This window comes from Bipolaris sorokiniana (genome assembly GCF_000338995.1).
Source record: "Bipolaris sorokiniana ND90Pr unplaced genomic scaffold COCSAscaffold_17, whole genome shotgun sequence".
Classification (NCBI taxonomy): Eukaryota; Fungi; Ascomycota; class Dothideomycetes; order Pleosporales; family Pleosporaceae; genus Bipolaris; species Bipolaris sorokiniana.
The window spans coordinates 231,306-258,277 of record NW_006911911.1 but is presented as its reverse complement, the minus strand read 5'-3'; the positions used below and the strand labels follow the sequence as shown (position 1 = coordinate 258,277).

Below are 26,972 nucleotides of genomic sequence, written 5' to 3'. Positions count from 1 at the left end.
CTCAACCGGATCTTTCGCAAAGCGGGGCCCTATCGATCCTTCCCGCTCCCCACCACCCGCACCTTCACACCCAACTGAATTTCAAGAATATATTTTTTAAATTTTTGCCACGTTCCATCAAGTACCTTCTCCGGTATGGTGTGTAAGTTCTACCTTGCAATCCCCTTGCACTGCAACAAAGAGACTAATAAGAATTCAGATCGGCTAGCATCCGTCGCTTTCATCGCTTGGTGAAGAGCGCCCGACGAGAGCCGGGTTCGACTCCCGGTACCGGAATAGCAAATTTTTTTTGTTTCTTTTGTTTTTGTTTTTGTGGAGGTTGGTTGGGATGGGGATATAAGGGTGTGTGGGGTAGGGCTTGGAGGGGGATTTAGTTGTTGTGAAGATGATGAGGTGGATATTGTAGCGCTGTCGTGTAATAGTTGTTTGATTGATATCATGCTGGTTTATTTAGTTAGGCTGATTTTGTTATAGTATTTTATTCTACCGAAATATGAATGAGGTACATGAGGTACTTTCGTGGGGGTCAAACTTTACGCTAGACTAGCAAGTGTCTAAGTACCCATGACAAGTCGCGTGCTCAATGGAGAAAAAAACTTCCCATCTGCCCTTTTTTTCATCGTCTTCCAAGTCTATTCATCCGTGTTTAGTTTGTTCTACTTGTCTCTCGTGCGGAAGGGTTGCGTGCTGCGAACAGGACAGCACCAAGACGGTGACAAGCCTGAGGACCTACTTGATTCGGATATTAGCGTGGGGTGTGTGTGTATTTCGGCGTGTCTTATTCTTGGCCCTCGTGGTTGCGCAATTTGAGGGGGTATGGATCCAGGGGATGTGGTACGTATGTATATAACTAAATCGTAGGGTAGTCCGTTGCTACTAATATCGGCCCTTGATATTGGACTCGGGGGGATTGTGGTAGGTAGGACTTCGTTAGCTCGGGTTCACTTAATCTAGATATGTAGTCCCGATCCGTACTACTGGATGAACCCTGTGATCTTGAGTTCTAGGCGCCATTCTTTCTTGGGGAGGCTGGGTGGTACAGATTTGTTTGTCTGAGACACAGATATACTACTTTTTTGTTTTTGATTAGGCTCGGAGGAATAGCTTACTGTTTGGCTGTGCGCTCCGAGTTGGCGTATCTTGGGGAAGTCTGGGGTCTTGGTCTTGGCGGTCGTAGCACCTTCTTCATACTGATTCGCCGTTGTAGTCAGGACATGGGTTTGATCTAGGGATGAATCGGCGTCTAGTATCTAGGCGGCACCAAGGAGTTAGTTGTATTTAGGCTGATTACGTAGTGCTTGCTGTGGTCGTTTGATAGCGGCAGTGCAGATTCTAGTGCTGACAAAGGCAGATTCGCTTTGCGGCCGTTGTCGATACTACTTTTTCGCAGATCCAGTGGCTATGCAGACCGGAATCTTTTTATGTCCGAATTGAGACCGATAATCCGATAGTTTTCGGTGTGGCTGCTCTAGGTATGCTGGTCAGAGGGACCGGTTAGCGTTTCCTAGTGATAAGGATGTAGTTTCTTTGAGAAAGTATGTGCATTCAATATTGAATACAGTTTGAGTTTGGTAATGAAACCACGGTGACCTCTTACTTGGATGCGCCAGTTGATGGTTTTATTTCCCGACCGAGTGGTTTGGTCAAGGTCACTGAAGCACTTTGGTGACATGCCCTTGTGTGTTAGCACAAGTCTGAACTCAAAGTACACTGACCAATTCATCTAGCTATCTACAGAATTTCACTCCGAATTGATGTGAGTGCCTGTTTCAAAGTTTCCAAAAATTCTTGGTTGCTGTCAAGCTCGATGCGAGCGGCCTTATACGTATCTGTTCGAGAAGGAGAAGCGAGTGTTTTTCTTCTTATTGCCGGGGTCTTAGTGAGCACTTGGTATAATTTGGTAGTTACCGAGAGGCACAATATGTGCGGTCCGAACCGAATATCATATAATATCGGCCAAACTATACCGACTCAGCCTCGTGCCATTCACCAGATACGATGCCATCTGTATGTAATCGTTACCCATGATAACACATGACCAGATCAGATCTTGGCGTGCGATTCACAGAGTTCTCGAACAACATAGATTAGCAAAGGTGGTATAGTATCATTAGCAATGGGCTGCCGATAGACCATACCACTCTTGGCTCTAGAACAGTGCGCCGATGGCAGTGAGAAATCTCGATTTCGTCTCATTTGAACGCAAGATATATCGGCCCGTGAATTGTAGTAGAAATGGTTCTGTTGAATATAGAGAATTATAAAGACTGTGAAAAGGACCTACAAACCTGCATCAAGCAGTTCTCTCAATATCGTACAGACTTCTTTCTATCCCAAGACACTTGACACACCATACTCTATCTTGTCCAACATCTTTCATTATGTTCACTAAGTCTCTCACCATGATCCTTCCACTACTCTACAGTAGTGCGACCAGCGCCATTCCTTCGCCGCTGGTCAAACCTATCGAAGCGCGCCTGCTTGGCTTGGGAACGCTCTTTGGCCCCTTTACTCTGCCCCAAGTCCCATTGTCCAACGTAGCTCTCACGCTCGTCAATGCTCAAGACGAAATCTTCGACATCTCTTCGATTAGCATTTTCGGCGATATCAACGACGGCAATAATTGCACGGAATTGCCAGATGCCCCTGCAACTGCTGCGAACCATCAGGGTCAAACAGTTGTGTTTGGGCCTGTCAATACATCTGGAATGGCCTCTATCACGAATGTCTCTCTCACATTGATCAACTTCCAGGACGAGGTTTTCGACATCAGCTCCATCGCTGTATTTGGAGATATCAACGACGGCAGTTGCACGGCACAAGCATGAGAAACTGAATTTTGACAGATCTGGTTTGGCTTTCCGCATGACATTGTACATAACTTGGGGAGTGAGTAATGACGGATGGTAGATGGCCAGAAGTTTTTTATTCGCATTAAGTTCAGCTGGAAGATGTGGCCGCCTTTAGATCATCATTGCGATGTATATATATTGTTTTCTGCATTATTCATCCTTGACACTTCTCTACATGGTCACCCGATTCATGCAAATGCCCAGAAGATGTTCAATGAGTTGTACTGGTCACTTTGTCACGACCTCCATAACCTCTTAGCAATCGTTTCTGGGAGTTCTTTCAATCGTCTGAGGCCTGGTAGGATACATCCTTCGGATCGTACTTCCCTCTGAACAGAGCTACATCGAGCGTAGCATGACTAGTCATTAAGCCCACTGGGAAGCTCCCAGGTAGTGATACCGACGTAACAGGACACATACGGCACAACTGGATCGCCTTCTGGTAACTTCAACTTCGAAGACATTTTGCAAAAAGGCTCAGGATCGTTACCGGACCCACAATTGCGACTCTGGCTTCTTATTACGTTCTCTCTGCTAACCGATCCATTCATACTAGTCTCTTATCAGGCTAGCGTATCACGAGCACCCAATTTACCGCCGGCATCCCCGAGGAAAATCTGGGGCGTTCGCACTTGCATAGCCCTAAGTGTGTACCTGACTTGTAAAGATAAGCGAATTGCAAAAAAAGAATCAAGATCAGCCTCAAGGGAATGAGGCCACCCAGCTTGGCGCGTATAGGGGGTACAATACTAGGTTCGCTTGAGGCTCAACGCCGCGAACGGCCGAATCTTCGGACTAGCAATTTACGCCTCTTCCATTTCCACATTTCTTAGATCGCGCTGCTTTCGCTCTAGCTCGACAAAACATAGGTCTCGACGCTGAAGCTACTAACGGTGGCTGTCTATTCGTCGCCTGATGTCGTTGGAGACCCAAGCCTAGCACGACCGATATTGGGCCAGAAGCCGCACACGGTCGATTGTTGTCTTTGAGTCGAGTCAGAGGTAAGCCTCCGTGTATGTTTTGCGCGTGATGGGTTTCTATGATAAAAAGAGGATCACCCTCTGTTCAACATGCTCGTTACTGTTCACAAGTCCTTGTTGTAACAGGCCCCACATTCTCTTGAGTTCTGTGTCTCTATACGTACATCCACTGTCTTTACCATCTATAATAACCGGTTAAAATGCCGAGCATCAATACTTTGCTGTTGGCGGCCTTGGCCACTGTACAGGCCGTCCAGGGAGCTACGTACCCTGCATCAGGATCTTCCACGTATCCGAAAATTTCGGAAGACGGCCGTTGCGCTACCAACGGTGCTACGTGCCTGGGCTCCAAGTTCGGAGACTGCTGCGAGTAAGTTCCGGAACAACAGATGAAAAGTCTGTAGAGCTAACATGAAGCTAGCCAACGTGGTTACTGCGGTGGCAATCGCAACTACTGTGGCAGAGGATGCAACCCAGTGTATGGAAAATGCTCCGGTGCAGAGCCGCCTTGCACTACTTCGTCATCTGTTGTAGTATATTCGCATCAGCCTACTCCTGAGCCTTCACCAGAGCCAACTCCTGAACCCTCGCCTGAACCGACTCCTGAGCCTTCTCCCGAGCCTTCACCTGAGCCTTCACCTGAGCCTTCTCCCGAGCCTTCTCCCGAGCCTTCACCTGAGCCTTCTCCCGAGCCTTCTCCCGAGCCTTCACCTGAGCCAACTCCCGAGCCTTCACCTGAGCCAACTCCCGAGCCTTCACCTGAGCCTTCTCCCGAGCCTTCACCTGAGCCAACTCCCGAGCCTTCACCTGAGCCTTCACCAGAGCCTTCTCCTGAGCCTTCTCCCGAACCCTCCCCCGAACCGACTCCCGAGCCATCGCCTGAACCGACTCCTGAGCCTTCACCTGAGCCTTCTCCCGAGCCAACTCCTGAACCCTCTCCCGAACCGACTCCTGAGCCAACTCCCGAACCGACTCCTGAGCCAACTCCTGAGCCGACTCCTCAGCCTCCTTCTGGAAACTGTGGAGCTCAGAAGTACCCAACGTCACCCAGGGGTCTGCAGACTACGACTCCTGGATCCAGCCTTGCTGCGTGTTCTCAGTCCTGTCTCCAAAATCCCAGTTGCCAGTTCTTCTTCTTGTACTCGACTAACGTCTGCTACATCTTCACCATTCCGTTGTCTGAGGTTACTCAATTTACCAACAACCCTAGAGCTGCGCTGTATGACAGGCCTTGCGTAGAGCCGGTTGTCACACCTACTCCTGAGCCGACTCCTGAACCTACTCCTGAGCCAACACCGGAGCCGACTCCTGAACCCACTCCTACACCCACTCCTCAGCCTCTCGTGTGCCGTCAACGCGGCTATGCTACCGGTCAAGACGGATCCTCAGCCTATGCCGTCCAAACCGCATACAATGACGCTGCTTGCCTTGCGATCTGTCGATCCCAGTCCCAATGCAAGTTTGTCATCCTCGTCAGCGGCAGTGACTGCTTCCTCTACAACGTCGACTACAATAAGGACACCCCAGTGGTCCCACTGGACTACATTTCGCTTTCTGAGAGGGACTGTGACATCTAGATATAGTGACGTTCAGTTTTACGGCTGAATGAGGAGAGAAGGAGGAGTTAGTTTTGCGTGTTCTGACGGTGACGAGGTGCCAACAGCTGTATACATCTAGTAAATTTCATCATAATAATATCGTTATACAGACGAAACTAGATCTTTTTGGGATGATCGTTGTATCCTGTGCAACAGTAGCATCTAATAACGATCTTTGTACTCTGCTAAAAACTGTAAGATGGCTTGGTAAGGGCTATGAACACATTGCTGCAACACGGTACAAGTGAAGATTTCAGTGAAATTCTGTCTGGTAGGGCAGGGCGGATTTTCCAGAAAGGACCTGGATGACCCCTTGTTGTTTTTGCCTTTCTGCCATTTAATTCCATAGACGATAAATTTCTAGTATACAACATGTCGTAGCCAACCCACGGATTGCTATGTGCCTCTGAAACAGACAAGGGTGATCAGCACTAGATGCATGAGAAGGCACAGAGCAAACATAAATAGATAGTCTTGATCTCAATAAGACCAATTAACAGTAATACTCTTAAGTACCCCAAGGACACAAATACACTTTGATAACTAAAACCACGTCAGCATTGCTTGATAGATAGCAAACAGTGGTATGCGCCCCGCGTTTCCGTATGATCTGAAGGACTATGTAAAGCAGATATACATTCGATGGCATTGCGGTGAAGCAAGAATGGGAAATTGAGAATGGTATTGTAAGTGGTTAGGTGATGAACAATGACTATGACCAGGCGATAGTTATGGTTCATCCAACGAATATGGTCAGTGCAGGAACACGTCCAGCCAATGAACCACGTTATACTCCGAAAAATAACCAGACACTCGATATTGAACGGCTCATTCAACAATTTAAATTTAGCAGTAGGATTTTTTTAAGTAGACATTGTAGTTGAAACCCTATAGTGATCCAAAACTCTAAAATTCACTAACGTGTTCCACGGGCGAGCGCCGCACACGGGCGAGCGCCGCACCCCACCAAACTTATACACCTCTACAAGCGCGTAGCTCCACCATGAATTAATTATTCTATTATATATTAAGATAGTAGATTAAGTACTATCTAAAGTATCTTTCTTGCATGTACGTGCATTGTGACCAGTCTCCCTACACCTACTACAGCGCGCAAGAGCCTGGCGGCTAACACCTAATCGCTCTCCTCCTTGACGCTCTTTATGAGCAATCTGCTGATTAGCCTCACGCTGAGCGAGTAGATCCTCGCCAGCTCCCTTTGTAAGGACTCCACGCTTCTGTATCCGCTTTTTCTTACGTTTTCTACGCTCTGACACTGCTGTATTAGCTCTCTCAAGGCTGGCAATTCGATCGCGCATTAGCTCAGCTGAGAGCATCATTACCTCAGCCCCCTTCTTAAGCTGATTAATCGCCGCAATAATTGAAGCTGGTGATGAGCTCTGGTGCTTTCGAACGCGCTCGCTTATTAACGTTGATTGAGCCTCTAGCTCACGTACGTTACTTGGTGTACGAGCCTGCCAGAGAGCCTCTATAAGAGTAGCTGGAGGACTAGGCGTACGTAGCTGCACATCAAGCTTTGATAGAACAGCGTCTGGATGGAGAGGGACAAGGCCTGCGCCTTAAAAAGCTAAGCAGATATTGGCTGGCGTGAAGGATCGATCAAAGGCTATCTTAAACGTTGGTAGAAACTCAAGCTTGGTAATGTGGTTGATGTGATGGCGGATTAGGCTCTCTACCTCGCGGCTGTACGCGCGCTTTAATGGCGAGAAGCAGCCAACGTCAAGAGGCTGGAGTAGATGAGACGAATGAGGTGGCATACAGAGAGTGTAGATATTGTTCTTCTGACAGAACTCTTGGAACTCAAGAGACTGGTAGCTCTCATGACCGTCAAGGATAAGTAGACGACGTGTACCAACAACGCGAGTCTTCGTATGAGCGTCAAAGTGCTTTATCCATGCAACGCCTAGCTCATTATTCGTCCAGCCATTGTCGCTAACTACGATCACCCAGTCGCGCGGGACCTCTGCCTCCTCGTACCAGGCAGATAGGTGGTGCTTACCAGTAAAGATAAGAAACGGTGGGATAGCCCAGCCAGCCGCGTTAATCCCAGCGATAAATGTTACCCACTCACGACCACCTAGCTGAATAGATTTTGGCCGTATTCTTCTCTCTGACGCTGTAATAACAAGCTAAGTTGTAATCTTGCCCATCATAAAGCCAGCTTCGTCAAAGTTGTAGACGTCCTCGTTACAGATACCGTACTTAGCTTTTGTCTGCTCTATAAGCTCAAACCAGCTCTTAATTAGGACTGGATCTTCACATAGAGCTCTCTGCCTATCGTACGCTCGGTTGAAACGCGTCGTAAGACTATCTATACGCTTAACAAAGGTAGACGGCCAGTTGACTCCAACGCGTCCTCCACTGCGCGTAGCCAGCAGCTTATCAGCCATATCGCGCACGGCTGCGTACGTAGGCGCGAATCCACGCTGATCTAGATCGAGTATATAGCTAACAATCACCTCCTCTTCTAGCTGGGTTAGCTTCTTTGAATTGGGCTGGCAATCGCGTCGCGCAGGGACACCAGCGCGTCGGCGGCGGATCGTTCGTTCAGACACGCTGTAGATAGCAGCAGCACTCCGATTACTTAGAATCTGCTTAGAGTTGATTGAGGAGATAGCAAGCTGAATATCTGATTCATTCGAAGCTAATAGAGTAGCGCTGCGTTGAGCCATTGTACGATAAGATGGGAGAGGTGTGTAAGTTTGGTGGGGTGCGGCGCTCGCCCGTGTGCGGCGCTCGCCCGTGGAACACGTTATAAAAAAGTGGTTCATGAACAATTCTGTGCATTGTTTGCCCATCTACAATGGCGTTTCGGGAAACCTTTTTTTTTGAGATGCTCCCTTCTGAAACCTAGATCGAGGAAAATACGATGAACTCCACACCAGCAGGTCATGTTTATTGAAAAATCCAAATCATCAGAGGCATGAGATCATCGCCAATCAAAGCATTTTCAAAGGCAAGTGTCAAATATGCAAGAATACTGCAACCAGAGAAAGAAGAATTGTAGTTATTACGTAAACACCATTTCTTCACACGAGGAAAAAACTATTTGTAGACAAGCGCCCGAGTGAAAACCCTACACACATGGTATCGTGAACCAGATTACATAACACAAGTCCCCCATATGACGCCAGAGAAATGCAAGAATAGAAAAGGTTTCCATACACTGAGTTGGAAGAAGATAGAAGAAACTGCGTGCAGAAGAAAAAAAATAACTGCTCCTTCTAACCGACAATATCGATATCACCATCCGCATCAACATCGTCTTCGCCCTCAGCATCTAAATCGCCTTCACCTCTAAGTATAAGTGGTAACTGCGGTCTCACGGCCTCGAACTCCCTCGTGGCCTTGGCTGCTTCATCCATAAGCCCATTGTGCCGATATGTATTAATACAAAGACCAGCTGCAACAGCCATCCACAAAGGCTTCCGACCTTTGATTGCCTGTGATCTCGCCGCACGGATAGCTTGGATACTCTTCTCGCCCACCGTATCGGCGAAGAAGCGTGCGACAAAGTAGCACATTGTCATGGCTACAAACTCGAAGTTTTGCGTCTTTTGAGAAATCTCTTGAGCTGTGCCGACGGCTTGTTGGACAGTCTTCTTCTGGTGGGAGATGGCGGCAGCTTCGCCGTGGAAGGCATGGACGAGGCGGAAAGCCATGCGCATGTATTGGTTTGGATGGTCTTCGCAAAAGGGTTTTAGTTGCTCTAGCAGCATGCTCGACTGGAAATGTTGCGAGTGGTTAGGATCGCGAAGAATGAGCAAGCGGTTCAATGCTGCCATGACTGCTATATCGGCTCGAGCTGGAACTGCATGGCCTTTCTCCGGTATTGCAAGAACTTCTCCAGAAGAAATTTTTATTGCAGATTCAAGATTGCCATTGACCTGATCGTTGACAGATGAAAGGTATGCAAGGGTGCGTGCAAAGGCCTCCTGATTGTTGTATGGAGGCAGAGCGATACGTTTCTTCAGTCCACTAAGAACATCTTCAGCCGTTGCGTGGTCGTCTCGAGAGCAAGCCATGAGTCCGATAGAGAACATCGAATACCATTCCAACATCATGTTCCACTCAATCCGAGCGAATGCAAGAGAAGGGGGTATGCCCATGAGGTTTCGACGCTTCGCGGATTCCCTAAATCGTTGACGAGCTTCCTTCATGTATATTAAGCCTTTCTCATGCACATGATGTTCCATAGCACAAATGTGAAAACACAGTGCCTTGAGGTCCTCCCGTGGAAGCCAAGCAAAAACGAGTTCATCTTTTCTTTCTGCGTTCTTCCTGAACACGCCACCTGTATCGAACGTCAGATTACCACCATAGCTTCGTTCAATGAGAACAGTAAAGACTCCGGTTTCAGAGCCTCCTTTTTCATCCTTCTTGCCCAATATAGCTTCGAGAAGGGACGTCGCTTTCCGTGTGTCTGGTCGGCCAGTCTGGATGCCGCTAGCAACATCAATAACATCAATCAGAGTGCCAAAAGAGCCCAGATCTTTAGCTGACACCTGAAGTTGTAGACTCCGCGCTGCTGCAATAGCGCGTTGAACTTGCTCAAGCCGATCTGCGGCGCCAGACCGCAGGTGGACCATCGCTTCAAGCGCACAACACGCCACATAGATGGCACGATCTCCACGTCGTTCCGCATGGCCCTGTATCGCATGTAATTGTTGTAGAATCATGACTATTTCCACACGACCTGGTATTTGCAATGCCAGTGTCACCTTGAGGAAGCGCAATGCGTATACCCAAGCAATGTGCTGAAAAGTCTCTGCTTCAGATATTGGTTTGTCTAAGGACTTCAAACCGGCTCGATGGTTTGTCTTGAACTGGTACCGCGCTTGGAGATGGAGGGCAGCAAACTTCAAATCCTGTAATCTATGTCTGCCACACAGTGATATTTGCTTGGAAAGAATCTCTTCAATGCGACTTGAAATATCCGTAGCCTCAATGTCCGTCTCTTCTATCATAAGACTTGCATATCTTAGGCGCAACTTTGCTTCATCCCTAGGCGGCATATTAAAGTCCCTCAACACAGCATCCATACACCCCATAGCAGTAGATATAAGTTTGTAGTATTGTCTGACATCAGCTTCCTTTCTTTGACTCCCTAAAAGTGATACCATGCCCCGTGCGGCGGCGATGTATTCGTCCGCTGCAGTAAGAAGCAGGTCGGAGAGTTCAGCAGGAAGGGCCTTTTGAGGGACATGTGCACGCTTCGTTGGTGTAAGTTGGTGGGACGAAGAGGCTCGAGGTATGACGACCTGGGGGTGCATTTTCGGTTTAGACGAAGGTGGCTGCGTGCCCAGATTTGCATACTGGCTGGTCGGTGTCTGTGTCGGGGGTAGTACACGTTGTTGTTGAGGCGTGGTCTGTGGTTGAAGGGGCGCTCGCTGCAGGTTCTGGTTCTGTGTCGGCGTGTTTGCGGGTCGTGGCTGGGGTCTAGGTCCATTCTCTTGCTGCGACGATGACTGCTGGACTGGCTTCGCGACAGGCATAACTTGCGGCTGTTGTGCACTATATCGGCGCTGTTGATTGGCCGAACCATCTGTCTGAGGAATCCCTACGCTGCTTGTACGTTGTACTGGCACCTGCACATGCCGTATCCGCGGGGGTTGCATTTGCATAGGGTCCCCATAGTTGGGTGTCCTCGCTGGAATTACGACTTGTGGTTGTGATCGATACTGCACCTGTTGGGGAGACCGCTGTGCAGGCTGCTGGGTGGGCTGCTGGTTAGGTTGTTGATTAAGTTGTCGTGGAGGTTGTTGAGTAGGTTGTCGTGGAGGTTGTTGAGGAGATTGCTGGGGAAGCCGTTGCATAGGTTGCTGCATATGCTGCTGCGGTTGTTGTGGGCGTTGCTGGGGACTCTGCTGAATATACTGTTGTGAATTCTGCTGTGAATGTTGCTGCATATGCTGTGGCTGTTGCATTTGTGGCGGCATCTGCTGATATTGCTGGTATTGTTGATTCGAGGGCCGAGGCATGACAGGCTGCGGCGGGACCTGGTATGGCGCTGGCTGTGACTGTGAATAGCCTTGTTGAATGGGCATCTGCATATGCATTGGAGGATATTGTGGGTAGCCATGTTGTTGCTGGTAGCCGTTGGGCGGCGGTTGCTGCTGTTGTGGAGGCGGAGGCGGCGGCGCATACGGGTTATACTGGCCGTTCGGATAGCCTTGCGGCGGCCAGTTGTACCGGGGGTCCATTAGAAGACTATAGCGAAAAAGGATCACGATAATTCAATGCGAAAGCGTTGCATGATGGGCGAAAGCGGGGGTGAGAATGTCAAGACATGAGTGACATGGGCAATCGCGAAGGACAGGAAGTCGCGAACGCGCCAGGCTACCGGAGCGCGATTGGTAGATAGACGCGCGCTTGTAACATCACTTGATACGGCCTAGTGGATTTACAAGCCGAGGCTCTTTTCAAATGTGTTCAGCGCTATAGATTTATTGCGTCCTGGGTCTGAAATCGATTTGATTGTTCTCTCGCTCCTTGTTTAGCCGTAAGGGTTAAAGATTCCACAGTTTTATACGCATCATAGGCGAGATATCTACACATCCAGACAATTGGGGTGCCTTGAGAAAGAATTAGCATATAGGAAAGGATTCTCCAGCCCCATATTTGTTCACATCCCGAGGCATTCCGGACGACACATGTGAAAGGAGAATTGAATTACAAGAAGAAAAAGAAGCCTCTTTGTTATCGAGTTTCCAGCACACTACAATCTCAGCAAAAGTCACCATGTTGAACTTATCGTGGCTGCTAGGCCACAGCAAAACCACCTACACATCCCACAAATCCCCTGCGACTCTAAAGGCTAAAAATGGATCGAAGACCACATTAGAAGAGGTCGCTGCCTCCTCAATTCCGCCATGTCGCCTGAACCCCTTCCTCTTCAACGGCCACCTACAAACCATGTACACAGCTGTCAAAAACCCGGGTCCACCAGTTTACTATAAGAGACAAATCTTCAATTCAAACCATTCCGTCTACCCAGGCACATTTGCCGTCGACTTTGCAGTAGATCTGTCTGAGGGTAGCCCAAATCCACCAGAAAGAACGCCAGAAGAAAAGGATGAACCCCTTCCAGCTCGCACCACCAACTTTACCAAGGAAGAATGGGAAGGCATTGCAAGCTCAGATTCAAAGCCCATGCTGGTAGCCCTTCACGGCCTCAGTGGCGGATCCCACGAAGTCTACCTCCGCGAAACCCTCGCACCCCTTATCGCATCTGGTTGGGCCGCCTGCGTAGTAAACGGACGAGGCTGCGCTCTCTCCAAGATAACCACGCCTCAACTTTTCAACGCCCGCGCAACATGGGACGTCCGACAAACCATCATTGAGTTGCGCAATCTGTTCCCCAACCGACCCCTATACGGCGTTGGATTCAGTTTGGGCGCCAACATTCTAACTAACTACTGCGGCGAAGAAGGCGACAAATGCCTCCTACGTGCGGCCGTTGCCTGCAGCAACCCCTGGAACCTCGAAGTCTGCAACACAGAACTGCAGCGCACATACCTTGGCCTCCATGTCTACTCGCGCACCATGGGTAAAAATCTCCTAGGCCTTTTCAATCAGCATCGCGAGCAGATATCTAGGAATCCTGGTCTCGACGTTGACGCTGTATTGCGCAGTAGATTTCTGCACGAATTCGACCGACAGGTTCAGTGTCCGACATGGGGATATCCGACAGAGGGCGCATACTATCGCGATTCGCAAAGCGTGGATGCGCTGCTGGCGGTTCGTATCCCGTTCCTTGGTATCAACGCCGAAGACGACCCAATTTCGAGCAAGGCCGGCTTGCCGTATCAGGAGGTGAAGCAGAATCCCAATGTACTACTTTGCACAACGGACTGGGGTGGCCATTTGGGAAGTTTCATGCTGGGCGGCGGAAGATGGTTTGCCGTTGCAACGTCCAAATTCTTGACTAAGTTGAATGAGGAGGTTGACTTCGAGGCATCTAAAAGTGTGGGCGAGGGAAACGAGGGCGTGAATATGGGCGGGTTGCAAGGAAAGAAATATCCAATCTTTGATCCAAACCATCGAAGGTTGATATTGCCCGATGCGTAGGAGCGAGTAGAGGGTGGTGGTGGTAATGATTTTCATTGAATGGTATTCGGGTATCATAGACTTGCTCTAGATTTCGTAGACCGCATATAGACTTAGCCCTTTGCCCAATCGACTGTTTCTCTCATGTTGCTTCTGCTCATACGTTCTTTGCACATGATGCTCTCGAGAATAGCTCTTCTTGTGGTGGAAATCGGCGTTCTCCTTTGCTTTCTTCTCCCTCTCGCCCCTATGCTTCATAGAAAACTCAAAATTCCATAAGTACTCTGTTCACCTCATGTTCTCACACCGTTTCAGCCGAAGCTAACCCTTTTCTTTTGCTTAAACTTCCTGTCCTTTTCCTTGATCTTGTCTCCCTCATCGCTCTTTGCACTCGGCTCGCTATGTCTCTTCCTCTTCTTCTTCTTGAGATCCTGCTTCCTCTCCTCAAATTTGGCCTCTTTGTCTTCTTTCCTCGCCTCAGCTTCTTTCCTCTTGGCTTCACGGATCTCCTCTAGCTGGCGCGCTTTGGCAATTTTGGACTCGAGGTGACCTTCTTTCTCGGCGTTGACAACGGACATGATAGCCATCTACGACAGTAGTATGGTTAGTACGATTGTCCCTTGAGGTACAACTCGCAGAAAAGAAATTAAAGGGACGAAAAGTTACATACCATGCTAGCCGGATCATCCACAAACTTCTTTCCCTTCTTGACGCCTTTTGGCTTCGCAATGCCAGCGGGGATGATACCGTTGAGCGCTGGGATATCCAGCTCTTTCTCTGTATACACCCTCTTTTTCTTTTTGCCATCCCTTGTTACGATTGATTTGGTCTTTTGCTCGCCACCTGGCTTAGCCAACGACAACGACTTTTGCTTGCGCTTCGATATACCCTCTGGCGCACTTCCGGTAGGTTTCGATTTCGATTTCGATTTCGAGGATTTACTGGAGCTGCCGCCAGATTTTCCTTTGGCGCCTTTGCCTTTGGAAGCCGGTTTAGTTGCGCCCATTTTTGACGAAAGCAGGAAACGGGTCGGTAAGAGTAGTGCTTAGAAAAGTTCTGTGAAGTGGAATGAATAAACGGCAGTGCTGGGGAACTTTTTTTGGGCAGATCGGCGTTTTGGAGCTGCCGATGGGGAACGTCAAGCGCCAAGGCAACCGGCGCGCGACCCCAGCAGGCGCATCCGCAGCGACAGCTTCCCCAGCATCATCACGCCCTGCCTTGCTGCTCAACGACTCTTCATAACGCCCGCACCCACATCTATCTCACAGTCCCATACGGAGGTCTCAAGTCATCATGGAGGGTTCAAATCGCCTTTTCCGCTTCCCGAAGCCCGCATGGCTGAACAGCGCAAACACAAGGACTGCAGGCGTCTACATTGCAGGAGCTCTGGTGCGAACTACTCCATATAGCCAACAGCGCTGATGCACCTACTGATATCGCCTTGCAGTTTGCTCTCGGTTTCTATACCCTCATCGACATTTCGGTATGGTCCAAGTCGGCCATGAACGGCTCCGACCCACGCGTCCATATCACCTTCGTCGACTGGGTCCCAGGCATTTGCAGCGCCCTTGGCATGCTAGTCATCAACAGTATTGACAAGTCGCGACTCTCTGCTGATAGCTTCTCCTACTCTGGAAATGGTGTCGCGTGGAAGGCTAGGCTAGTGCTGTTCCTGGGCTTCGCGCTGCTGGCCGGCGGATTGGCAGGAAGTGTGGTGGTCATGGTTATGAAGTTTGTTGTGCCAGAGCACACATGGCCAACCCTGTGGATGGGCGTTGGCAATGTTGTTGCCAATGCGTTGGTTATGCTGAGGTGAGTACACAGTCTTGAAGGAATGCGCGAGCATGCTTGCTAATATGTCACAGTTCCGCGGTGCTTTGGGTCGCGCAGAACATGGAGGATGAGTACACGTACAACCTGGCGTTGTAAGAATGCTATCTAAAGTTGAAGTCTGTTGGGCATATCTTGTCCGATGTTATCCGGACGGAGCGATGGTTGTGTTACACAGGATACTTTATGTTGAGGCGCTGAGCGGAGCGACAACGATCGCAATGTATGAATATGCTTGAGATGCTAGTTTCCATTAATTCAATAGCCTTTGTCATGTTTCATATCCGGTTGATCAGCGGGCTCACATTTACATTCTCGTGGTAGTTCTTTTGGCTCAACCAATGCATTATGTCCAACATACTCATACAAGAACGCTCATAAAAACTGTACAGGTAACAGAAATATGCAGTAGCAACAATCCATCCATCCAGGCATGAAGCCTCCATTACCAAAGTACCTCAACTTCTTTTCGAGGCGCCAAGCGATGCGCTTGGAAATAGTATGTATGCGGTTCCTCATTGCTGAGTTCCGCCGGCTAGTCAGAAATCCTCTTGCTCCTGGAAGAACAGCGTGAAGCTAATGATGGTCGCGTAAATCAACAGACCGCCGAAGATGGACATAGCTGCGGCACCTCCTGCGATTTCGGCCGAATGCCACAGGAGCGTTGGGAGTGCTGGTATAAGTCAGTTTTATATTTGATTTGGATGGATCTCAATAGATTCTTCGCGCTTTCTCGTGAGAGTGTAGGCACGCAGCCGCCCAAGGCGCATACCGAACGCGTATTCTAGGAGAGCACTTACCGATGCCCATGACCACGAAGAATCCGGTCAAGAACCTTCCAAAGTCGACCACACCGTTTCCAGAACTCTCCATAAAGTCATCATGGTTTGCTGCTCTGCTGCAAAGCCAGTTGGGTAGGGGTGCGATTACGTAGGTCGCAACAACGAGGAGCGTGAGGTAGTTGTGGAAGAGCGCGGCAGAGAGAATGACGAGAAGAAAGCCTATCGCGAGGACCTGTTGTGTATTCCGTTAGTACTGAAAGCATGCGATCAGGGAACGCGCGAGGATGCGCCAGCTTGACGTACGAAGGACAGTCCGATGATGGTCTTGATGCCGGCCATGCTGGAATCGTGCTTGATACCGCAGATATAAGATAGTAGTCGTTAATCGATAGGCGCCTGAGTCCTGTGATATCAATCCCCGTTCCGGCAAAGATGTGAGAGCTGTGATGTGGTTGGTCTTGTTGCGTGTGGTCCAGACGCATGCTGGTGAGGTTGCGCGCTAGGGTGCTGCCTACCTGCCAAGCATCGGAGCTTCTGGAGCTCGTCGTCAACGACGGCTGCGGGAACCTCCAGCAACACCATCACGACCACTACACATTGTCCCACTCCGCCGCAACGCAATCTCCTGGTGACAGCACCTCACCGTGTGTACATCAGTCATTGTACTAGCCAAGTTCTTGCCACTGTGAAGCCAATCAACCCACCTTTGGCTCCAACAACCCCACAAATCCCACCTTCATCATGTTCAGAAACAACTACGACAACGACTCGGTCACCTTCTCACCACAGGGTCGTATCTTTCAGGTCGAGTATGCACAAGAGGCTGTCAAGCAGGGTTCAGTTGTTGTAGGCATTGTCAGCAAGACACACGCAGTACTTGCAGCAATCAAGGTAGACGCCTCCATTGCTTGTTTTATGTCGACAAATTCAACTAACACACCATGCAGCGAAATGCTGAGGAGCTCTCGTCATACCAGAAGAAGATTATCCCCGTAGATTCCCACTTTGGTGTCGCCCTTGCTGGCCTCGCCTCCGATGCTCGCGTTCTCTCCAACTTCATGAAGCAGCAATCACTCGCATCCCGGCTCACGTACGACCGCGCCATTCCCCTCTCCGAAATCACTTCGCGTATCGCAGACCGCGCACAAACCAACACGCAGCAGTATGGACGGAGACCTTACGGTGTTGGATTGTTGATTGCAGGTGTAGACGCAAAGGGACCCCACCTGTTCGAGTTCCAGCCTAGCGGTGTCACACAGGAGATGATTGCATGCGGTATTGGAGCCAGGAGTCAGATGGCAAGGACATACCTCGAGAGGCATCTGGATGAGTTCGAAGGTGCCAGCAGGGAGGAATTGATTAAGCACGCTCTGAGATCACTGAAGGAGTCGCTATCACAGGACAAGGAGCTAACAGTCGACAACACCAGCGTTGGTATTGGCGGCATTGGCGAGAACTTTGCGCTTTACGAGGGCCAGGATCTTGCTGAGTGGCTAGACGCTACGTTCGAGAACAGGGAAGGCGGCGATGACGCGGAGGGCGGCGAAGCTATGGAGCTGTAGGAGACTTAGTTTCTCACGGTTCACTACAAGCATCATAGGTCTCAGGCGTATGACCAGGAGTGCTCCTCGACGAGGGGTTACTGTAGATCACGACACGGTTGCGCTTTTACGAGCAGGCAGCCTATGAAAACATAATGAACATGACTTCAAGACCATTTCAGAGTACTGTTATTTGCTGAAGACTGAATGAGTGCGCAGAATGGTGGTGATATGGCTGCGTGAGAGCTGTCGGCGATTGTTCACGTGATGTTCCAAGCTCCGAGCCGCATCCGCGAAATCTTGCTGCAGCTCAACCTTTGCCAACTGTATCCGCAACCCGCAAAACCCGTTCATAGCCACGAAACCACATCCAACCATCACAATGGCATTCGCGTGGAAAGCCGCCGGTCTCACGTACGCCTTCCCGACCCTGCAGTCGCTGCATTTTTGCCATTGGAATCGCCATTGACTCATGAGCAGCTACAACCGCTACATTGCCGTCGCATCGCGCGTCGTACGTCGCTCGCTCAAGGATGACAAGCGCATTGCTGCCGAGCGAAGGGGCGAGAGCGAACTCAAGTTTTCCAAGTGGGAAGTGAGTGCATACCTGAAGATGGGGGAGGGGCGGACCAAGCAGGAACTAATGAATTGGGCAGAATGGTAAGCAGGGCGAGGTAAAGGACCTCAACGCTGCCGCACTCCAGGCACAGGCCGATGCCGCCAAGTCTTCGTAAATCAATTCAGAATTCAGGAGGAGACAACAAGGGCACGATAGGGTGACATGGAATGTGGAGAGGAGCTGGGGGAGGATGGACGTATACTCTGTACTATCAAGCTGTACGGAGAGGATTTAGGTCAATTCATGACAAACTAAGCTAAATAGCTCTCCCGGTCTCTCGCAATACTTTTTCTGTGCTTGTAGACAGTTGTTTGGGAAATTACCTTAGTGATCACCAGTGCCGGTCATCAGGGCTCGCCTTAGGTGCTGCAGCTGCAACTCGGCTGTCACAATCTTCCCGCCTTGGAAAACGACTCCACCTCACAACATGGCAGATGCGTCTAATAGCCACAGAACAGCCCCTGCGCAGAACTTGGGCGTAAATAATAATTCCGACATTGCCGGTATATTGAGAGCGATCTGGTTGTGCTGCAACTATGCACCTCACTAATATCATGCTCAGATCTGTCGCATGCGCAAGAGCCCGCGCCTGCTTTTCAGCCGACTACTCCCACTGACTTGCCCCTGAGACAGTCGAAACACTCGGTGGGCGGGACACGGTCAAAGATTTATGATGTGACCGAGAAGTTTACACGAGCATGTAATGGTAAGTTGACCGATGTGAATGATGGAGGGGCATGGCGGGGCTGTGCCGCGAAGCCGCCCGCCGCCCGCGATGACCCAAGTATCACTACATCTACGGAATCAGACGGTAGCTGACAGATGGAATAGCTCTGGAAGTCGGTCAGCTAGTTAAAGATGACTACTTTACGCTCTTTGAGTCTATTGGGGCAATCGAGGTAGCCGACTCTTGCTATTGAAGCCGACTTCTTACTGATCCGGATCAACAGATCATGGATCCCAAGATGGATAGTGGATTCCTCCAACCCGGAGAGACTCTAGAAGACGACTATGACACGCTAACTCCCCTTCTACCAGAGGAACTTATCGGCATCATGGACCAACTATTGTGCTATGAAATGGCATGGCATACGGGTTATCCTTTGTCACAAACACTCTTTACATCCGTCTACATTGACAAGCTATTATGGCCAGAAGTCAAGGCACTTGAGCAAGCACGATTCTACCGTGGCGAAATTCCCAATGAAACAAAACCTGGACCATTACTAGACGTGCTAAGGGCGTACTGCTTAGGCTTGATCAAGGGATGTGACCTTGTGATAGCGAAGGTCACTGGGAGAGACTACTATGAAGAGGAGGACTTTTGTACACACACGTATAACCGAGTTTTATTCGTGAGCACGCCAATGGACGCCTTTTTGAGAGAGTTGGATGTTGCCGTTGACACAATAGAGGAGTAAGTACTTTCGTCTTTACAGACTATTTGCGACAAACTTACAATCGGCAGTCCCGATCTCGATATCAATGATGCTCTTCGAAAGGCCATTCTATCAAGACTAGAATTACGGACAGATTTGCTTCAGGCTTTTGATGTGGATCTTGCGGTTGAGGGAATGCCCTACTCTTGGCCACCGGTACTCGAGATTATTGACACCCTGAGGACTACTCATCAACTCGGCCAAACAGTACCTGGTGCTTTCAGTCCGAAAATGCAACGGCGGCTTGCCTCTACCGTTCCTCCACGGCCTATTGTTGAGCTAGATTTCAAAGATGCCTTAGAAAAGCTGCAGAATATGGCTTCCGCTTGCCACGAAGCCACACGGTTGATCTCCATCAAACTTGATCCGCTCGAATACCAATCATTCCTCTGGCACTTCTCATCCCGTTCGCCGCCAACCCTCACATATTCCAGATCATATCTATCAACTATTCTACACCATCCAGAAATGTACAATCCAGCGATGTCGTTGTCGCTCGGCGACGTAAAAACTCTCGTTCTGCCCGCCTCTCCCATCCTAGACCCCGGCAACTGGACTCTCTCCCCGCCGCGCAACCCACTTCTCCCTAAACCCTCACGCCTCCAGCTGGCCCTTCTCATGGACGATTTTGTAGAGCGCGCAGACCAAGCCTACCTCGACCTCTGGATTGCCTTGGTCCAGAACCGATGTCGAGTCCGGCGCATGTTGAGGCATGTTATTGGCCACTGGGATATACTGCAAGCCGAGACAAGTGTAGCCGATAGTGACATCTCCGCCGCAGCCAACGAAATGGGTGTATCTGACGCTGTCATGGAATTCTCCCTCTCAACATGGGCATACCACAAGAAGCTCTGGATGGTCGAAAAAATGATCCTACTCGGCTTCGAGCAGGAAATCTACCTTCCAGACGAATACGCAGGAATGTACCTCTTCCTCTCTCTCATTGCCACACGCAGAAAAGTACTACTGTGTAGAGTCCAAACGCACTATACCACCCACAAATTCAACCTCCTCCGCCAGGGGAAAATGCAAGAAAAGCAGCAAGTGGACGACGCGGAACCGTATGTTGCCAGCCTAATCGCCGAAGCGGAAGCAACCGCTTCCTTCAGTCTAGCTTTAGCACGCTTCTACATCGTACTGCTGTACTTGCATCTCCTGCCTATCCCCAGCCGTCCCTTTTCCACCGAGAAACTGCGCTACGAAGTCCGCATGAAACCGTTTCTCGGGCTTCAGCCTCCTGAGGTCCCGGACTTTGATGACTTTAAAGCACATACTCAGCCGTATGGCGATGTGGCCTCGCCTTCTCCTGAGTTCGCTGAGCACGTAGCGTACTCAGACTCGGCGCTGTGGAGCGAGATCGATGGGCAACTTAAGACGGCGAAAGCGGCGTTTGCAGAGTACAAGCGGATTGGGGTGCAGGCGGCGAAGGCGGAGGGTGTGGAGAGTAGTTGGGATAAAGAAGTGCAGAATGCAGTGGCGAGTTGTGTGGCGTTGGGGCTGGTGGTTACGGAGATTAAGGATTGGGTTGCGGAGAAGGGAGTGAACGTATCGGGTATCAAGGTTGAGATTCCAGAGGCGGGAGTGGGAAAGAGGTATGCGGATGGGTGGGTTGTACCAAAGGTTGTAAAGGAGTGAGGTATATGTCTGGATCGCGTACGTGGGTGCGTAAAAGATCAAGTGTTTGTGTCTGTTGTATATAAGATATAGAATCGATTTCCCTGTTCATTATATGAGTGAAACTACGAACCCGGGTATCATATCAAACCATGCGCCCAAAACACCTTTAACCCGTTTGCCTTTCCCTCCCTCAAGCGTCACTACCCCATGCCCTTACCCCTTGTACTTCCTCAACACATCCTCACTGACCCTCTTCACACTCCTCGCCGAGATGCCCCTCTCCCCGCGCTGCTTACTCTTGATACTCGCCTCATTAATCAATCTACACAGTACTTATTAGCCTCCCTCTCTCTGCTTCCAAGCCAAACCATCCGCAGGCTCCTAAAAAAGAGGGATCCAAGATAAACTTACTCTTGCATAAACAACACGTAATTCAAGTAAATCTAAGCCCCGTATTAGCTATATCTTTCTTTTCTCGACTCTATTCGAGCCCTCGGTGTGAATGGGTAAGAGAAGAAAGACGTACGAGAATATCAACATTCTTGCTAAGTGGCCGGTTCGAATGCGCTTTTACTATCTTCTTGACTGTGCCGCGGGGGTAGAGGGTAGGTGCCATGGTTGCAGCGAGTATGTGATTTCAACTTTTTTTTCCCTTAGTTTGCGCGTCTTCGACTTTTCTTAACAGGTAGTGGTAGATGTTAAGATGGCAGCACACAAAGTGACTTCGTGGGTTGTGGTGTCTGACTCTGATTGGCGTGTGGCCGGGGGACGTGTCTGGGTGTTGGCGTTGGACGCTGGTCAATGACATGCCAAGGCTGACGCGCGGGCACGTGAGAGCTGCGGTTTGGTCTGATCTGATCCACGACCTGCGTCATAGCCCACATACATACGTAGTACATTCACCAATGGATCTCAAAATGATAACTATCTCACATACTAACACGGCAATTAGTTTTAAACGACCCAACTGAACAAAAGAACTCTCATATGAGATGCATCTATCGGGACTATCACAAGATAATGTTACACAAGCCCCGGCCAAACGAGATTCTCCCTCTAAACTTCACTACAAGATTGTTGTATTTACGCCTTGAGACCAAGGTCCTCAGCATACGGTAGTTGAAAAAGATCACCAACAGCTGATACTGAAGCGGTGGACTCAAGTAGTTCCTTGGCGGCCTGTGTCCATCTGTTAGCATTTTGCATAGATCTGAGACTTGAGAAAATACTCACCTTCTTGAGAGTCTCTTCTGAGACACCGTCAATCTTCTTGGCAACCTCGTCAATTTGGTACGGTTGGGTGTTGTGGATCAGACCGTTGCCAGTAAGCTCAAGACCAGCGCGGATGTCCTGGCCGTTCTCAAGCTCCTTGAACTTGGCGGCGGCCTTTGCCTTGGAGACCTCCTCGCTTGAAATCTCACCAGCGGCGATCTTCTTAATGGCATTAACGGAAGCCTGGGCGGTTTGTGCGACAGCCTTGGCGGAACCAGTGATGGTGGTGTAGAGGAGACCGGCGTCGGAGTAAATGGCGCTGGTGGTCGTGACCTTGGCACCTGGTGCAGCAGCCTGGCCGAGCTTGGTGAAACCTGCCGACCACTTGATGGCTGATTGACCGCCGAGCAGAGAGCTGAGGACAGCGATTTCGGGCTTGTAGAACTTGCCGGTGATGGAACTGGAACCGGGGAAGGCAATGACCATAGCATTACCGCCATCGTGGGCAATACGCTCCTCACCACCGTAGTACTTGGTCTGTTCGGCACCAATGCTTGACTCCTGGGTAGCGGAGCTGGGGACATTGTCGAAGAACTCGCCAACCCACTTGGAGAACTCGCCATGATCGGCACCGTTAGCAACAACGGCGAAGTTGGGCTTGGCGTAGGCAATCTTAGAGTAGTACTCGATGGTCTCGGCGTCGAGGTACTTAGTGTACGGGGTGGGCGAAGCGGACGCGGTTGGGGTGCCGAGGCCGCGGTGGAAAGCGAGGCCGTGGGCAGACTGGGTGGCCATATCTGTGACGCTGGCGAGGAAGCGCTTGTGGGCGAAGTGGATCAAGGGGAGGACCTCCTCGTTGTAGACGTGGGCTGCATCATGTTAGCTGGGGCTCGTTGTCGTCTCATTTCCCCACTGGGGCGCTCGGCATACGCAGGTATTTGGTGGAGCTGGCGACCTCGCCGAGGAGCTCGACAAAGTATGGCAGGTCATCGCGGAGGAACTTTGCCTCAAGGACCAGGTTCTCGCGCGAGTGGTGGGCGTTCAAGGAGGCGCCTAGAAGCTCGGATTCGCGGACAATGCGCAGTGTTGAGCGCCTCTCAGTGCCCTGTGTATCAATTGAGCGTCAGCCGGGCTGTATGAGTGCGATGATGCATGTTCAATGGCGTACCCGGAAAGCGAAGTTGGCTAGGCCCTCGGTCAGACCAGGCAATGGCTGGAAGCGGGTACCAGCCTTGGATACGAGAGCCAGAGTCGTCGTAGGGCCGGCAAAGTCTCTGCTGGCATACTTGACGCCCTTGGCCTCACCGGCCTGGTACTGGAAGGAGCCTGAAGCTGGGGCAGCGAGTCCACGGCGCTGGGCCGGGCGGACGGCCTGCTGGCGGGCTGCACGCTGCGCGCCCCGGCAGGCGGTCGTTCGGGAGAGCATCGTGTAGAGGGCGCCGGGCGGAGGGCTGTGGATGGGGTGGGAGGCGACAATGGATGGAGATACGTCTTGGGGTGAGGTGGATGCAGAGGGTCGACATCACAAAGTTCGTAGAGCGCCAAGGCCAGTAAGTGCCTTCGCTCCCCTCGCCATTGGCCGGTGCGGGTGCCAGAGAACAGCCACCCCACCCGTCTCCATTTCGAGAAAGTCGGCTTGCGCTTTTCCATTCTCCCATTGCAACTATTCACTCTGCTCTACACACAGCTTCCACCTCTCCCTTCCACCCCTTGGCTTCTAATCCCCCACCAATGTCTCCCCGGTAGCACTATCCCCCTCCTAGATATCTGGCAAATATCTAGGCCCAGACATGTCTTACAACCAGCGCGAGACTCCGGTAAGCTGCGCGCCCGCCGCCATGCGCTTCCACCACATGATTCATGACCAACACTGCTCCAGATACTCGCGGACCTCTGCACCCTCCTTGTCGAGGACATCTACGGCGAACTCGCATCTGTACGTTTGATCGCGAAAAAAATTATTTGCGCAGCCTGCCCTGCATGACGAGAAATTCTGCTCCAGTCATGCGACAGGCGCATTCGAGTCACCTTTTCTAACTACTCACAGCGGGTATACTCGGTGCTCGCGCGCCATGGCCGACAGAGTCTCGCTTCCATCGCCCGCGCTTCTTACCTAAACGCCCGGCAGATCAAATATGGCCTCGTCATTCTCCTCCAGCAGCACCTCATCTTCCACTCCGGTAACGATGCGCCCTTGACCTACTACGAAATCGATTGGCAAAACTCGTACGCAATCGTCCGCTTTGGCAAGGTCACGAAGCTGGTCGAAGATCGCTTTGGCAAAAAGGCTGCCAATGTCATGTCCAACCTGCTCGCCCTCGGCCACACACGCATCGCCGATTTGAAAGAAGCATACTTCCCACCCGAGACCGACAGTGATGATGAGTCAGACGACGGCGCTGCAAACGGCGCCGGCTCCAAGCGAAAGCGCACCAACGGTGCTCATGCAAACGGTCACGCAAAGACAAATGGTGCTACAAATGGGGTCCCCTCTGAATTGGAGGATGTAAAGCCAGACCCGGCAACGCTGGCAAATGGCAACGGAAAAACCAACGGCGTACACAAGGCTTCCAAGGTCGACGGGGTGACACAGAACGGCGCACCCAAGGAGCCTAGCCAAGAGCAGGATGATAGTGATATCACTTCCATTAACGAGCTATACGAGCTCATCCAAACCTTGATCGAGAACGGATGGGTCAGGACTGTTACGGAAACGCAGTATCTCTCCCCCGGAGACATGCATGACATGCTCTACCAAGAGTCGATTGAACAAGACAATGCAGGCATCACACCTACTGGAACCAAAGATAAAGATATAGTCAACAGAGGCACCCTAGCGCGCAAGCGTGCAATGCGCGACGAGTGGCTGACCGTTCCAAAGTTTGCGCGGCAAACCAACGGATCTAATAAAAGAGTGAAGACCAACGGAGCGAACGGTTGGGCTGCACCATCATCGGATGATGACATTGTTATCCGTGTCAACCCTGAGAAGATTGCTGTCGCGATGCGAACACAGCAACTAGCCCATCTGGTACAGCAACGTCTAGGGTCGGTCACTGCGCGTGTGTACCAGACCATGTTACGCATGCTGGAATCGAAGACGCCTCGCTGCTGGGAAGAGTGGCCTGAGCCGCACTTGGCCAATGTTGAACCATCTACAGAAAACAACATCGACCCTCGCTATCTCATCACTGCGCGTGACGTTGCAGTAAAGCTCAGTCGAGAGCAGGATCTGGATATCTTTGAAGGTCTTGACCCTAATGCGGCTGTGCAAATCACTCGAAAGGGGCACGTGAACCGAACCAACATCTGGACGGCACCAACAGATCCTGCGAAGCTCAATATGGAAGAGAAGACAAAAGTCGTGGACAAGCACATACAAATGCTGGCAGAAGACCCGTTTCACTTTGTCACTTGGCATTCGCGCGCTGGATTCTCACAATGGCACATTGAGTTCGACGAGATCGCGAGACAAATGATACAGAATGAAGTCGAAAACACTATCTCAGCAAGAAAGGGCACATTAGGCGTAAAACTCATTCGGGCCCTGCGGAAGAAGGGTAGACTCGATGAGCGCGCAATCTGTAATATCATGATGATGTCCGCCAATGACATCCGCGGCATCGTCAACGACCTGACAGTTCAAGGCATTGTTCAGACTCAGGAGATTCCCAAGGTCGACAGACGAGAAGCCAAACACTCTCTCCACCTGGTCTGGTATGACCGACAGCGCGCTCGTGAGAAACTGCTCCACGACACATACAAGGGAATGGTGCGCATCCTTCAACGCATAGCCTACGAGCGAGAGAAAGTCCAATTCCTCCTTACCAAAGCGGAGCGTTCCGATGTTGTGGGAAATGAAGAGAAGTGGCTGAGCAAAGGCGAGCTGGATGCGCTCAGGAAATGGAAGGAAGTGCAAGAAAAATTACTCTTGCAGCTCTTCCGTGAGGATGATCTAGTGGCCACTTTGCGCGACTTCCATGGCCCATTGATTTCCGCATAGGGCTATTATTTTGCATTTGTCCACATAACCGGCTTCAGCCCTAAAATTCAAACGGGAGCATTCATCAATCCGGCGTTCTATGGAACCATTTTTCCGTCTGGATTCAGTATTCAGCGCATCATCAAAAAAGCTACTGGTATGAAACGATACCCCCTAGCATATGGGCGGCGTTATATTTTCTTTCGACGATTTCATTGTAAGATTTGCGAGAGCTATGACAGCTACAAAAGGAAGATTGGCAGTAATTGATCGTGTTTTCTGTTAAGACATGGGCATTGTGTACATTCAATACACTGCAGATACGCTTCAAACTATTCATCGTCATGTCTTTACTTGGGACCAATTATTCAATAGTGATTTCTCGTTCAAATGTGCTGTTGTCATAACCAAGAAGATTTCTTTATCCTTGAGGACACAATGAGCTTGTGC

General features: G+C 50.4%; 14 protein-coding genes across 14 annotated transcripts; 7 read left to right on the top strand and 7 right to left on the bottom strand.

Moving 5' to 3' along the window:
• Window positions 1-2,403: 2,403 nt before the first annotated feature.
• Window positions 2,404-3,045, bottom strand: COCSADRAFT_256104 (uncharacterized protein). Its single transcript, XM_007706796.1, has one exon. It carries the CDS (start codon window positions 2,877-2,879, stop codon window positions 2,415-2,417), a length of 465 nt encoding a protein of 154 aa, XP_007704986.1. The 5' UTR covers window positions 2,880-3,045; the 3' UTR covers window positions 2,404-2,414.
• Window positions 3,046-3,937: 892 nt separating this feature from the next.
• On the top strand, window positions 3,938-5,485 carry COCSADRAFT_256035 (carbohydrate-binding module family 18 protein). Its single transcript, XM_007706795.1, has 2 exons — window positions 3,938-4,202; window positions 4,254-5,485. The coding sequence occupies exons 1-2, from the start codon at window positions 4,033-4,035 to the stop codon at window positions 5,407-5,409; spliced, it is 1,326 nt and encodes a 441-aa protein (XP_007704985.1). The 5' UTR covers window positions 3,938-4,032; the 3' UTR covers window positions 5,410-5,485.
• Window positions 5,486-6,470: 985 nt separating this feature from the next.
• COCSADRAFT_101729 (uncharacterized protein) lies at window positions 6,471-6,932 on the bottom strand (the record flags this gene model as incomplete). The annotated part of the gene is made up of 2 exons (XM_007706794.1): window positions 6,471-6,836; window positions 6,888-6,932. Coding segments are annotated over 2 exons (411 nt in total), but the record flags the coding sequence as incomplete, so codon positions are not given.
• A 1,502-nt stretch (window positions 6,933-8,434) lies between these two features.
• COCSADRAFT_41079 (uncharacterized protein) lies at window positions 8,435-11,721 on the bottom strand. The gene has a single exon (XM_007706657.1). It carries the CDS (start codon window positions 11,652-11,654, stop codon window positions 8,676-8,678), a length of 2,979 nt encoding a protein of 992 aa, XP_007704847.1. The 5' UTR covers window positions 11,655-11,721; the 3' UTR covers window positions 8,435-8,675.
• A 214-nt stretch (window positions 11,722-11,935) lies between these two features.
• On the top strand, window positions 11,936-13,666 carry COCSADRAFT_256014 (uncharacterized protein). Its single transcript, XM_007706793.1, has one exon. The coding sequence runs from the start codon at window positions 12,193-12,195 to the stop codon at window positions 13,519-13,521; it is 1,329 nt and encodes a 442-aa protein (XP_007704983.1). The 5' UTR covers window positions 11,936-12,192; the 3' UTR covers window positions 13,522-13,666.
• A 145-nt stretch (window positions 13,667-13,811) lies between these two features.
• COCSADRAFT_175761 (uncharacterized protein) lies at window positions 13,812-14,506 on the bottom strand (the record flags this gene model as incomplete). Its single annotated transcript, XM_007706792.1, has 2 exons — window positions 13,812-14,087; window positions 14,171-14,506. 2 exons carry the CDS (start codon window positions 14,504-14,506, stop codon window positions 13,812-13,814), a joined length of 612 nt encoding a protein of 203 aa, XP_007704982.1.
• Window positions 14,507-14,793: 287 nt separating this feature from the next.
• On the top strand, window positions 14,794-15,429 carry COCSADRAFT_175760 (uncharacterized protein; the record flags this gene model as incomplete). Its single annotated transcript, XM_007706791.1, has 3 exons — window positions 14,794-14,889; window positions 14,948-15,312; window positions 15,366-15,429. 3 exons carry the CDS (start codon window positions 14,794-14,796, stop codon window positions 15,427-15,429), a joined length of 525 nt encoding a protein of 174 aa, XP_007704981.1.
• A 440-nt stretch (window positions 15,430-15,869) lies between these two features.
• COCSADRAFT_102153 (uncharacterized protein) lies at window positions 15,870-16,451 on the bottom strand (the record flags this gene model as incomplete). Its single annotated transcript, XM_007706790.1, has 3 exons — window positions 15,870-16,003; window positions 16,131-16,344; window positions 16,416-16,451. 3 exons carry the CDS (start codon window positions 16,449-16,451, stop codon window positions 15,870-15,872), a joined length of 384 nt encoding a protein of 127 aa, XP_007704980.1.
• Window positions 16,452-16,671: 220 nt separating this feature from the next.
• COCSADRAFT_41076 (uncharacterized protein) lies at window positions 16,672-17,829 on the top strand. The gene is made up of 2 exons (XM_007706656.1): window positions 16,672-17,003; window positions 17,060-17,829. The coding sequence occupies exons 1-2, from the start codon at window positions 16,854-16,856 to the stop codon at window positions 17,672-17,674; spliced, it is 765 nt and encodes a 254-aa protein (XP_007704846.1). The 5' UTR covers window positions 16,672-16,853; the 3' UTR covers window positions 17,675-17,829.
• A 206-nt stretch (window positions 17,830-18,035) lies between these two features.
• On the top strand, window positions 18,036-18,387 carry COCSADRAFT_102217 (uncharacterized protein; the record flags this gene model as incomplete). Its single annotated transcript, XM_007706789.1, has 3 exons — window positions 18,036-18,067; window positions 18,134-18,248; window positions 18,310-18,387. The coding sequence occupies 3 exons, from the start codon at window positions 18,036-18,038 to the stop codon at window positions 18,385-18,387; spliced, it is 225 nt and encodes a 74-aa protein (XP_007704979.1).
• A 58-nt stretch (window positions 18,388-18,445) lies between these two features.
• Window positions 18,446-21,441, top strand: COCSADRAFT_255980 (uncharacterized protein). The gene is made up of 5 exons (XM_007706788.1): window positions 18,446-18,775; window positions 18,835-18,978; window positions 19,104-19,171; window positions 19,223-19,689; window positions 19,741-21,441. The coding sequence occupies exons 1-5, from the start codon at window positions 18,700-18,702 to the stop codon at window positions 21,344-21,346; spliced, it is 2,361 nt and encodes a 786-aa protein (XP_007704978.1). The 5' UTR covers window positions 18,446-18,699; the 3' UTR covers window positions 21,347-21,441.
• A 100-nt stretch (window positions 21,442-21,541) lies between these two features.
• On the bottom strand, window positions 21,542-21,944 carry COCSADRAFT_101922 (uncharacterized protein; the record flags this gene model as incomplete). The annotated part of the gene is made up of 3 exons (XM_007706787.1): window positions 21,542-21,650; window positions 21,740-21,771; window positions 21,855-21,944. The coding sequence occupies 3 exons, from the start codon at window positions 21,942-21,944 to the stop codon at window positions 21,542-21,544; spliced, it is 231 nt and encodes a 76-aa protein (XP_007704977.1).
• A 249-nt stretch (window positions 21,945-22,193) lies between these two features.
• On the bottom strand, window positions 22,194-24,022 carry COCSADRAFT_185112 (uncharacterized protein). Its single transcript, XM_007706786.1, has 4 exons — window positions 23,709-24,022; window positions 23,471-23,645; window positions 22,562-23,409; window positions 22,194-22,507 (listed from the first exon to the last, which is right to left on the bottom strand). The coding sequence occupies exons 1-4, from the start codon at window positions 23,964-23,966 to the stop codon at window positions 22,412-22,414; spliced, it is 1,377 nt and encodes a 458-aa protein (XP_007704976.1). The 5' UTR covers window positions 23,967-24,022; the 3' UTR covers window positions 22,194-22,411.
• Window positions 24,023-24,194: 172 nt separating this feature from the next.
• On the top strand, window positions 24,195-26,907 carry COCSADRAFT_127652 (uncharacterized protein). The gene is made up of 3 exons (XM_007706785.1): window positions 24,195-24,357; window positions 24,420-24,476; window positions 24,588-26,907. Exons 1-3 carry the CDS (start codon window positions 24,331-24,333, stop codon window positions 26,541-26,543), a joined length of 2,040 nt encoding a protein of 679 aa, XP_007704975.1. The 5' UTR covers window positions 24,195-24,330; the 3' UTR covers window positions 26,544-26,907.
• Window positions 26,908-26,972: the final 65 nt, after the last annotated feature.